At 53.7% G+C, this 12,112-nt stretch overlaps 1 protein-coding gene across 1 annotated transcript; it reads left to right on the forward strand.

Moving 5' to 3' along the window:
- Positions 1-508: 508 nt before the first annotated feature.
- Positions 509-11,122, forward strand: XKR5 (XK related 5). The gene is made up of 7 exons (XM_056488635.1): positions 509-566; positions 1,387-1,570; positions 1,664-1,833; positions 2,850-3,059; positions 3,789-3,958; positions 4,458-4,569; positions 5,272-11,122. The coding sequence occupies exons 1-7, from the start codon at positions 509-511 to the stop codon at positions 6,318-6,320; spliced, it is 1,953 nt and encodes a 650-aa protein (XP_056344610.1). The 3' UTR covers positions 6,321-11,122.
- The last annotated feature ends 990 nt before the right edge of the window (positions 11,123-12,112 follow it).

A 12,112-nucleotide genomic window follows, 5' to 3' on the forward strand; every position in this document is an offset into this window, starting at 1 on the left:
TCAGTGCACAACAGCACAGGGAACAACGGGGTGGGCTTGAGCCAGTTCTGAAGAGCCCAGGGGATATCAGGGTGGGCTTGTGCCAGTGCACAACAGCACAGGGGTGAGCTTGAGCCCGTTCTGAAGAACCCAGGGGACATGAGGATGGGCTTGTGCCAGTGCACAACAATTTTAGGGACATCAGGATGGGCTTGTGCCGCTGCAGAAGAACCCGGGGGACATCGGGGTGCGCTTGTGCCGGCGCACAACAATTTGGGGGATACGGGATGGGCTGGTGGCAGCGCACAGCAGCTCCAGGGGTCTCGGATGGGTAAAGCTCCGCTCGGTCCCTGTGTCCCCAAGCCCCCGGGGATGACGCAAGCACTGTGATGTCACACTGCCCGGGGAGGGGACACTGCGGGAGGGGCGGGCGGAGCGGGACCGGCCCCGGCGGCTCCTTCTTCCTCCTCCTCCTCCTCCTCCTCCTCCCTTTCCTCCCTCCTCCTCCTCCTCCCTTCGTGCTCCCAGGATGCGCGGGGCCGTCCCCAGGCTCAGCCTGACGCTGCTGGCGGCGGAGAGCGGCGCCCGTGAGTGAGCGCAGGATGCGCGCAGGATGTGCGGGGGCGCGGGGGGCTGCGCTCCGGCCGAGGGCAGGGGGAAGGCGGATGGGATGCTGGCAGTGACGCCTTTGCGGCCGTCCTGGGGGTTCTAAATCATCTCCATGTACCGGGGAGGAGGGGAGGATGATCCCTGCGCCCCGCGCTTGTGGAGATGCGGTTCTGCATCCTGGCTGTTCTGCGTTATTGCTGTTCTGCATTCTTGCGGTTCTGCTCCCGGCATCCCGGCGGCTCCAGCCGTTCTCTTGGATTTTTTTAATATCTGAAAAATCGATCCCCTCCCTCCCCCACCTACACTTATTTATTTACTTGTTAATTTTGGAGCCCGAGCTATTTATCAGAGCCTTCCTGGGGGCCCGGCCCCTCGGTGGCGGTGGCTGTGCCTCAGCTGACAAAGCCACCGGGAGCCGGCAGCTGGAGATAAGACAAGGGCTGCGAACCCTCTGAGCGGGCTGGGAGATGGAGTTCTGGCGGGAATGGCTTTAAACTGACAGAGAGCAGCTTTATATCGGATATTAGGAGGAAATTCTTCCCTGTGAGGCTGGGGAGGCCCTGGCACAGAGGAGCTGTGGCTGCCCCTGGATCCCTGGAAGTGTTCAAGGCCAGGTTGGATGGGGCTTGGAGCATCCTGGGATAGTGGAAGGTGTCCCTGCCCACGGAATGGGATGAGCTTCAAGGTCCCTTCCCACCCAGTCCATTCTGGGATTCTGTAGTTATGAATGGCACCGCTCAGTTGCTGGGGGGGTGTGGCTGTGCCATCCCTCAGCACCGCCTCTCTGCCCTTCTCCAGGGCTCTGTGCCATCATCCACTACCTTGTCCGCGGGCAGCTGGGCTGGTTCGGGCTGACCACCGCCTGCCTGGTGCCCGGCTACGCCGCCCAGCTCCTCAGCATCCTCTGGTTCCGGGCAGACGGACACACTCCCGGCTGCTGCCTCCTGGCGCTGCACCTCCTGCAGCTGGGGCTCTGGAAGCGGTGAGAGACACTCCCCTCCATCCACACAGCCCCCCACAACCCGAGTGCTGCCCCAAACTTGCCCAAACCATGCCGTCACGGTGGCTCTTGCAGGTACTGGGATGTGCTGCGGGCGGAGGCGGGCGGCGGTGCCGGGGAGCTGCTGGCTCAGCTCGGGGATGTCTGTGTGCTGCGGCTCCTGGAGGCCCTGCTGCAGACCCTGCCTCACCTTCTGCTCCAGGCTTATGTCGTGGTGGCCGTGGACCCAGCAGGCTTCATCCCTGGTGAGTTGCCAGGAGGGGTTCAGGTTGTCGAGGGGTGATGAGTTTGTGCTGCAAAGGGACTGGCAACCTCGATGAGAAGCAGCAGGGACAAGTGTGGCTGAAAGATCTGCAGTGGCTGAATGCAAAAGGGGCTGCTTTGCTCCAAAGGTGAGCTTTCAGGTGTGCAGAGAGGGATGTTGAGATGTGGAGTCACAGCACATGCAAGGTCACACTCGCTCATTGTCCATCTCTGGTCTGGTGGCAGTGACTGGGATGGAGCTGCCCTGGGGCTGCAGAGCTCTGTCCATGGAGACAGCCCTCAGAGAGTACCCACAGGGAGATGCTGAGCACTCAGATACCAGATTTAGCAGGATTTAGTTGAAATATTCCAGTTTCATCCCTGGTGAGTTGCCAGGAGGGGTTCAGGTTGTCGAGGGGTGATGAGTTTGTGCTGCAAAGGGACTGGCAACCTCGATGAGAAGCAGCAGGGACAAGTGTGGCTGAAAGATCTGCAGTGGCTGAATGCAAAAGGGGCTGCTTTGCTCCAAAAGTGAGCTTTCAGGTGTGCAGAGAGGGATGTTGTGGTGTGGAGTCACAGCACATGCAAGGTCACACTCGCTCATTGTCCATCTCTGCTCTGATGGCAGTGAGTGGGATGGAGCTGCCCTGGGGCTGCAGAGCTCTGTCCGTGGAGACAGCACTCAGAAGGTACCCACAAAGAGATTCTGGTCACTCAGTTTTAGCAGGATTTAGTTGAAATATTCCAGTTTCATCCCTGGTAACATTCCAGGCAGGCTGGACAGGGCTCTGAGCAACCTGGGCTGGTGGAAGGTGTTCCTGCTCATTGCAAGGAGTTGGACTGGATGGCTTTTAAGTCCTTTCTGTGATTCCTTGATTCTGTGATTCACCTGGCAGGATCAAGGGGTGTCTAGCTTGTATGGGGGGCCGTGCTACCAACACCTCCTGAACACAGAGAATTGGCCCTGCAGTGCCTTTGGGCCTCCATCAGAGCCCTGACTGCCCCTGTCCCCATACAGGTGTCAGTGCAGGGCTGTCCCTGCTGTCCCTGGCCTGGGCTTTGGTGTCCTACAGCCACTTCACCTGCCTGCTGAAGCCTGGACACCTGAGCCCTCCAGCTGCTGTCCTCCTGTGCCTGCTGCTCTGGAGGACAGGGATGCTGGGGACCCGGGTCCTGGCCCTGGTGCTCTTTGCCAGGCTCTATTCCTTCTGGGTTTTCGCTGTGGCAGGTAAGACCTGAGATCTTGTTCCCCCACACCCCACCCCAATATCAGCCCTGTGGTATTCCTGCTGCTGGGATTGAAACACTAATCTTAGAAAATTATGGTTTTAGTTACCTTGCTAGAAATAATTAAAAGTTAGAAGGGGTAGTTATCTGAAACTTAAATAATTGATTGTCATTTTATGTTTGCTCAGCTGGGCTGACAGTGGGAAAAGATGAAATTAGTGAGTGGATCCAAAGAAACATAGACAATGCAACCAGAAACCCATTCTTTGAAAAACTGGACTATCCCCAGAAATCATTTGTATTGTCATTGATAGAAAAGGTCAAGAGTTTAGGGTGAGGAAGACTTGCCCTACTTCCTCCTTTTAAGACCCCTCCCTATGAAAATGACCCCAGACTTAATTTAAGAAGTCAATCACACATGCTTAATTCAAGCTAATTATTACCATAGGAGGTGGGGATGGGAGAGGCTGTTATTATGAATATGTATTTGTTTTAATCCTTTGTCAATAAATAGACTTTGTGATCACCTGTGATGCTGCAGTATGTATTAGAGGATTACCTGCCCAGTGCTGAATAAACATACACTTTCTAACTTTAAATTGTTAGAGAGTCTTTTGTCTGTCACAGTTGAATATTGCTATTAGACCAATACTCTTATTTTGGTAAATCAGGATTGTTTGCAGCCTCCCCAAGGAGTGGCTTTGAAAAATTGAGTCCCTTCTCCCTGCAGGGGTGCACTGGCTGCTCATGTCCTTCTGGCTGGGGGCCCAGCAGACAGATATTGTGGCTCAGCCGTGCCGCTGGAGGCTCTTCAACTGCCTGCTGGGGGCCGTGTACATCTTCTGCTACATCAACGTGCGCCCCGGCCCCTCCAGGAGCAGGGTGGCTGTGTTTTATGCAGTGAGTACCTGGAATGTTTTGTATTCCACAACAGCTTCAGACTCTTGGTTTTAATCTCTCCCATCACCACTGGCTCAAAACCCAGCGTTTTTCTGTGTCCTGACAAAGCCACCTGGTCACCGAGTCAGATGTGATTTCTCACTGGCTTTGATTCCTTAGAGGCAGCCTTACAATGTCAGTGGTGAAATGTAGGTGAAGACCTTGCAGAAAGCTCAGTTTGACAACTTCTGTGTTTTAAGTGATAAATTAGGTGCAGAATATAACAGGAGAAGTGTCCAAGGCCAGGTTGGCGGGGCTTTGGAGCAACCCAGGATAGTGGAAGGAGTCCCTGACCATGGAAGGGGTGGAATGAGATGAGCTCTAAGGTTCCTGCTGACCCAAACCATTCTGTGATTCTAAAAACCTATGAAAATGTAGAAAATGGGTGTTTTCTGTTATGAGAGGCATATCTAAAGCCATCAGAAGGATATAAGTGATGACTCTTCCCTCTGCCTTGCAGATAATGCTGATGGAGAACACGCTCCTGCTGCTGTTGGGCACACGGTTCCTGCAGGCAGAGCTGAGGAGCAGCCTGACTGTGACTGGGGCTGTCATGTCAGGGTCTCTAATAGGTAAGAACATTGATTTTAGAGTCTACATTTTGAGAGTAGTTTGAGGAAATGAGAGTCCCCAGTCCCTCTCCAGCTCTCCTGAAGCCCATTTAGGCTCTGGAAGGGGCTCTGAGCTCTCCCTGGATCCTTGTCTTCTCCAGGTGAGCACCCCCAGCTCTCCCAGCCTGGCTCAGAGCAGAGGGGCTCCAGCCCTGGGAGCATCTTTGTGCCAAGCAGGGTTGTATTTTCCCAGTGGGATGGGGGTAGAGAGAAGTTGTGCAACTCCCCAGACCATCAGATCAACAATGTTAAAGAAATGGGATGGAAAAGGAGCAATTCCTGTGGTCTTGGATGGGTTTAGGGTATAAGAAGGAAGCTGTCTTAAAAACCTGCTGATGTCTCATTTAAAGGCCAGAGGATGAGGATGCTGTGACATGGAAGGTTTCCTGCATCATACATCTCCCTGCTGAGCAACTGTCAGTCTGCAATTAATCCAGATTAAACTTGGGGTTGAGTGTGCACTTCTTTTGCTAAAAGCTGCCCAAGTGGAATTCTTGCATCCCTGCAAATTATTGAAATGTGTCCTGCTCATACACCTGATGCTCAGCAGCATCTTTGCAAAGGTTTTGTTGATCTGGAGGTGCAGCTGGGTCTGGCTCCTTCTCCACACCTGACCAAAATGCTGCTGGGACTCCTCAGTGACACTTTTCTGCTCCTTCCCAGGTGCCACAGCTCTGGTGATTTACTACAGCCTGCTCCATCCCAAGTCCACAGAGATCTGGCAGGGATTTCTGGAGACACTCTGCAGTGCTGCAGCAGCTGGGGACGAGGAGGTGTCTGGAGAGAGCTCCCAAGCTGGCACTTTGGGAGATGAAGAGTCCTTGCCAGGGGAAGAGACCAAGACAGAGCCCAAAAATGAGCCCAGCTCATCTCTGCTGCAGTCCAAAGGGTGTTTGGAGGACAGCTGGACAGAGCATCACCACTGGCTGCTGGTGAAGCTGGCCTTGAAGACAGGAGATCTGTCAGTGATCAGCGCAGCTTTTGGAGATGGTGGCGTGGGAGAAGCTTTTCCTGGAGGGTGGATGAAGGGGAAACCCCCTGGTGTTGAGCCTGGGGCAGACTTTTCCCTCCCCATGAGGGACATCCCTCCCTCTGGACTGGCAGTGGGCAATGGAGGAGGCATCAAACCCAGCCCTGGTGCTCTGGGAATGGCACAGGAGGATGGAGCAGGGCAGGAGCCTGATTTCCCCCCATCCACATCCCATCCCAGTGGCTTGTCCCCAGATTCCACCGAGAGCTCCTCTGTGTATTTCAGTGCAAGTGCAGGAGGCATTGCCTCTCCTGGGACAGGGACAGCCACAAGCATGGCCCTGCTGCAAAGGGACAGCAAAGCTCAGCCTCCCCCAGGCTGCCTGGGAGAAGGAGGAGGAGGAAGAGGAGGGGATTTATCCCTTGGGATGGCCAGCATCAGCCCAATCCTGGGTGCTTGTGGCCACAAGTATCTGCAGAGAAGCTCTTCCTTTGGCAACACAGGCAGCTGTGGGGTGGCAGGTGCCCCCAAAGAGGGCTCAGAGCCCACAGGGACAGAGGGTGCCCTTGTGGGGTGCCATCCCCTTTGGGACACCCACCCTTGTGGCCCACGGGGGACTGTGGTGAGGAGCAAGCTGAGGTCACCATGCTTCACCTCCACCCCCAAGGCTGGTTCTAAATGTCCCCAGCAAGGACTGGGGGAGCTGGGAGAGGGGACAGACCTGTCTGGGTTACCAGAGTGACCCTGTAAATGGCTGCACTGTCACCTTGGGTCAGCCTTGGAGTCACTGTCTCATCAGCAGGGTATGGCAGGAGGTGGTGGAACAAAGGCTGTCCCCACAGTGCCCCTGCCATGGGGCAGATGTGCTCCTCCATCACTGAGACATCACCTTCCCTCCCAGTACATCTCCTACTGGCACTCTTGAAGAACTTCAAAAGCCTTAAAAAGCCCTAAAAGTCCAGGGCTGGTTATTTATTGAGCTTAATTATGTCACAGAGCTGCCAGGCAGCCAGAGCTTTCTGCCTTTGGTGTGTTTGTGACAGTGACTTGAAGTGTGTCCTTTAACCAGTGCCTGCACAAGCTGCTGGCCTGTCCCAGTGTGGAGATCTGGTTGCTGCCTCCAGGGGCTGCAGTGCTGGCCAAAGCAGTTTTCTCAGGACAAACAAGTGCCTAAATCAGAAAAATGATGGCTTTTACTCTCGGATGTCCTTCCTTCTGGGCAGAGTAAGGCCTCAAGTAAGGCTCAGCATTGATTGATTTTTTTTTTTTTTCCCACCACCAGGTTTATCTTGAGGCCTTTACCAACTTTTGGGGGTCACATAGGATTGCAGATCCTCTTCCTGCTGCAAACCAGAACCTCAGAACCTGGAATTACAACCAAAAGCCATGTCCTGCTGCTTGCCCACTGTCCTGCTTCCTCAAGTGGTCTTTTCTCTCCAACCTCCTCCTTGTCCCCTTCCAGCTGCAGATCACAGGATCCCAGAATTATTTGGGTTGGAAGGGACCTTAAAGCTCATCCAGTTCCAACCTCTGCCACATGCAGGGACACCTTCCACTAGACCAGGTTACCAGGTTATAGTCCACATCTGCCTAAACTCAGCCTCAGGCCAAATCTCAAACCAGTTCTAGTGCCACCATAAAACCCCCAGTGCAGGCAGGGTTTATTTGTGTCAGGAACTAAAACCATCAATACCATGGTCTCAGAAATAGCCAGTGCTTCCCACCAGGCTGGCTGGGCATGGATTTGTGCCCAGGACATGGCTTGACAGGTTAATTGAGGTGTGATTAGCTGGATTTACCAGCTGGAGCACATCTGGCTGTGCTCTCCAGCTGTTGTCCTGCTGTGGGCAGGACTCTGGTGCTGCCACAGGGCAGGAAAGGCAGCAGGAAGGGCACAGGCATGTGATGAATTATTTAAAAAATCTTCCATGATGCATTCATTGCTTAGGGCTGACCCAGCCAGATGTTTCCTCAGGGCACAGAAAACCCAGTTGGTGCTGAGTATGGAGTGAAGCCACATTCCAAGGGGATGAAGGCTCCCTGTCTCCATCTGGACCCCAGCCCTTCATGCTGTGGCTGTGCTCTGCAGGCAGGAGCAGTTCCAGTGGCTTTTTCAGAGCCCTTCTCGCTGTTTGAATCACAGTATTGCTTCCAGGCTATTACAGGATTTTTTATCTAGCTTGGTTTTCTACTTTTGATAATATACAATTATGCTTGAAAACACCCCAAACCAGCCTTTGCTCTGTCTGTGTCTCATGTTAGAGGTGAAAATAAGTCTAGAGGGGTCTCTCTTCCCACCCTTGCAGCCCCAGGATGAGTTGTCTGTCAGGATTTCAGTGGGAGGGTGAAGAAGGGACCTGGGCAACAGGATCTGTGGGAATGGCATGAAAATGTGTCAGGAAAGGTTAAGGATGGGTGTTAGAAAAAGATTCAGCCAGCATAAAACTGTCCCACAGGGCAGTCAGGAAAGAAAGAGACAATTTAAAGAAAGTAAAGAACACTTCTGTGCACAGGAGTCAGATGTAAATGTGGACTTTGATTTCTCAGAGCACATCCACAGTGCAGAGGTGCACTGTGAGCTGATGGCTGTGACCTTGGATGAGGTGTTTGTGTGAGGGTGTGTTCCCATGGCTTTGCTCCCTGATGATGAGAGGTGAGCCATGCTCCCCTTCTCCTTGGGAGCAATGTGGAAATCAGTTGGGATAATATGGATTGTCTGTGCTTAAAGGCTTCCAGCCTGTGTGAGAGCCTTGTTGCACCCAGGGTCCAAGTCCTGCAGCCACAGTAGAAATAACCTGTATTTGATCAGAGAATCACAGAATGGGTTGGGTTGGAAAGGACCTTAAAGATCATCTTATTTTAATCCCCTGCTATGAGCAGGGACACCTTCTACCATCCCAGGTTGCTCCAAGCTCTGTCCAGCCTGGCCTTGGACACTTCCAGGGATCCAAGGGCAGCCACAGCTTCTCTGGGCACCCTGTGCCAGAGCCTCACCACCCTCACAGGGAAGGATTGCTTCCCTATATCCCATCTAAACCTATTCTTTAGTGAATTCTAAAGCCCTGGTTGAAGTAGGAAGACTCCAGCAGCAAATCCCAGCTTCAGACATCCTTCCCCACCCTTCCTGTCTTCTGGGGGCAGAACTGAAGATGCTCCAATGACCTGGTTCATTCCAGATTTTTCCCAATGCTGCCAGACCAGGGAACTCACGCTGGGAAGGAGTTTCTCCCCAAAACTCCTTGTTCCTTTGCCACCAGAGGGAGATGCTGCTCAAGGTCCAGATATTGTGTGCACCTCCAGTGCCTGTGTTACAGAATCATTAAGGTTGGAAAAGCTCTGAGCTCATCCAGTCCAACCATTCCCTGCCAAGGCCACCACTAACCCATGTCCCCATGTGCCACATCCACAGGAGTTTTGAATCCCTCCAGGGATGGTGACTGGAGAGGAGAGGGAGGTGCAGGACATTGCACTGGGAGCCAGTGGGGATGAAATGGGAAGCTCTGGGATACTGGAGGTGGAGTGCAGAGCAGGTGCCTGGAGGAATGAGACCATGGCTGTGGGCATCTCCTACTTCCCAGGCATCACTGGGCCATGGGAATGTTTGAAAATCACTGTCAGGGTCTTGCCCTCTTCAGGAGAAGTCATTGACCTGTAGATATCCCGTGGTGCTTTCATGTCCAAAGGTGTGTGTGCACGGGGAGATGCCCCAGATCACACAGGATGCACGGTGGGACCCTGGGGGTTTGGTAGAACTGGCTCCAGCTGTCACCACCATGGTGCTGAATCCTGATTTTGGTGCTGTATCCTTGGAGCTGTGCCCTGGTGGGTGATCTGGTCACTCCACACTCTGGTCTCTCTTCACATCAACCATGGGGTGCAGAAATCCCACAAATCCCAAGTCACTGCTCTGTGTGGAGGCCTGGGCCAGTCCAAACCCAGGATGGAAAACTGCAGCTGGAAGAGGGGCAGGGGACCAACTGCTCCAGGCACCCTGCTGGTTTTATCTTCCAAATGTCCCAAATGCTTGAGGAGAGCCAGCCAGACCCTCTGCTCTTTCTGCAGCATCTCCCATGAAGCTGATTTTGGATGGGGAATGATCCTGAGCTAGACCAGGGTCTGCCCAGCTTTTGGGGATGCTCATCACCAACGTTTGGGTTTCAGCCACCCAAGAAGGGCTGGAGTGAGGAGTTATCTCCATCCCACTGCACTCAGGTTGTCCAGTGCTTTTGCCTGCTCGGGAATAGAAATTTCTGCTCATTTACCTCCTGTGAACCTTTTCTTTTCCATTTTGTTTCTTAAGAAAACCCTGTCCATCACTTTAGAGAGGTGGAGAGTTGTGCCCCAGCCCAGGAGAGCTCAGTGCCACAGGTGAGAGGAGCTGTCAAGGGCAACACAGGAGTAGGAACCAAGCATGAATTTTGACAATGCAGGGAGTGACCCAAGGGCTCCCCAGGAGAACTGGCTGTGCCACTCTGGTGATCTGGGAAAAGGAGCAAACAGGCAGGAAGAGAGGCTACGTCCCCAAGAAATTAAACAATACCCAGGTGAGTGCCTGGGCTTGGGAACGTGGCTGTCCTGACCACTGATCCTTGCCTTGTTATTTTTAATGGGTCACTTTTGTCCCTTTTTCAAGGTGAAATAAAATAAAGCAGGATGGAGTTGCACCAACAGGGCTTGAGGGCGGGGCAGCAGCCCTGCCCCAGCAGCCCAGTTTCTGAGCACTGTCCGTGGGTGCCAGGTTTTGGGCTGGGTGAAAAACATTCCCTCCAGCTCCAAAATGATGTAACACCCCTCCACCCTCCCCTCAAACTAGCCCAGGAAAGACTTCCCCGAAAAAAAAACACCTCACTTCCAACATTGAAACACAATACTTGGACATCACAGAAAATAGAATTACTTGCCCTGGGGCTGTTGTTATTTGTCTGTTTTTTTTCCAAGCTGAAACTTTGGATATTTTTTTCCTCCTTTAATTAAATTTGGTTTGCTGCAAATCCCTTTCTGGTGCCTTCAGTGTTCCTGTAAAAGGCAGGGCCCAGGCTGCAGCTCTGTGCCCATGGCTCCAAGGCTAAACAATACCACGGAGAGGGGGAGCAGAGGGTAAGCCCAGCTAATCAGGACTTGCCTAATAGGACTGAGTGCTTAATGAGGACCCAAGGACTGTGCTTCCCTGGCTGGATTTAGCTGGAGGAAAATGCTTTATGCTCTCAACACCAGGTTTGAGATGCCTCAGTTCTTTCTAATGTGCTGGAGCAGTGTTTTCTCCCTTCTGTGAATCCATCCTCACTGGACACAAGACAGATCTGTCACGGATCCATGGGGATCCAGGGACGCTGGAGGAGCTGAACAAGACCCTGGAAGCAAAATGATCCATGTTTTGCTTGAAGGGTGTTTTATCTTTCAAATCAAAACACTCTTTATACCTTGATTTTCCTAAGCAACACCACCAAAGGGCCCTGCCCACTCCCTTCATGTCCTTGGAGTTCCCTGTGGAGCTTTGGAGGGATTTTTAGGGATTGAATTCAATAAATAACATGTTTCACCGTTTTGCCCTGGAGTCCTGTTCAGTTTGTCTCTGTCCTCACTGCTACACCCCCAGATTGAGCTGGGGTGTGCTTTTGGGAAGGGGGTGAGATAGGGAAGGCACCTCATGCCTCTGGTTAATGAGGGAGATTTGGGGTCCAGCAAAGGGACTTTGGGATGCAGAGCAAGGTGTCAGGGTGTGCACAGGGGTGTGTGCTGGGACACAGCTGGGTGGGAGACCAGATGTGCACGGTAGGTGGGTGCAGAGGTGGATGGGAGCCCAGATGTGCACGGTAGGTGGGTGCAGAGGTGGATGGGAGCCCAGATGTGCACAGTGGCTGGGTACAGAGGTGGATGGGAGCCCAGATGTGCACAGTGGCTGGGTACAGAGGTGGATGGGAGCCCAGATGTGTACAGTAGGTGGGTGCAGAGGTGGATGGGAGCCCAGATGTGCACAGTGGCTGGGTACAGAGGTGGATGGGAGCCCAGATGTGCACGGTAGGTGGGTGCAGAGGTGGATGGGAGCCCAGATGTGCACAGTGGCTGGGTACAGAGGTGGATGGGAGCCCAGATGTGCACGGTAGGTGGGTGCAGAGGTGGGAGGCTGTCTGCACACAAACAGTCAGTGGGTGCAGATGCAGGTGGGCATCCCCACAGACACAGTAGCGGGGCTCAGGAGTGGGTGGGTGTCCAGATGTGCACAGTACTGGGGTGCAGATGTGAGGTGGATGCCAAAACCAGTGGGTGCCTCCACCCTCTGTGGAGGGTGTGCATGGGGTAAGCTGGAGCCATGATCAGAGTTGGGTTCTCTGTGCCAGGCTGGGTCCTGGGTCCTGGTTCGGTGCTGGGTCCAGGGCTGCGCTGAGCTGGCGTGGGTCGGGTTGGAGTGGTGTTGGTCCCGGTCCCGATGTGGTCGGGGCAGTGCCGGTCCAGTGCCAGTCCTAGTCCCAGTGTGGGTCGGGTTGGGTTGGGGTGGTCCCGGTGCCGGTGCGGGTCAGGGCGGTGCCAGCGCCG

The sequence above is a fragment of the Oenanthe melanoleuca genome, chromosome 3 (assembly GCF_029582105.1).
Source record: "Oenanthe melanoleuca isolate GR-GAL-2019-014 chromosome 3, OMel1.0, whole genome shotgun sequence".
Lineage (NCBI taxonomy): Eukaryota > Metazoa > Chordata > Aves > Passeriformes > Muscicapidae > Oenanthe > Oenanthe melanoleuca.

Coding starts and splice junctions, on each gene's coding strand:
- XKR5 (XM_056488635.1), top strand. CDS start 509: ATGCGCGGGGCCGTCCCCAGGCTCAGCCTGACGCTGCTGGCGGCGGAG. Junction 1,834..2,849: donor CCCAGCAGGCTTCATCCCTG/GTGAGTTGCCAG, acceptor GTCCCCATACAG/GTGTCAGTGCAGGGCTGTCC. Junction 3,060..3,788: donor CTGGGTTTTCGCTGTGGCAG/GTAAGACCTGAG, acceptor TTCTCCCTGCAG/GGGTGCACTGGCTGCTCATG.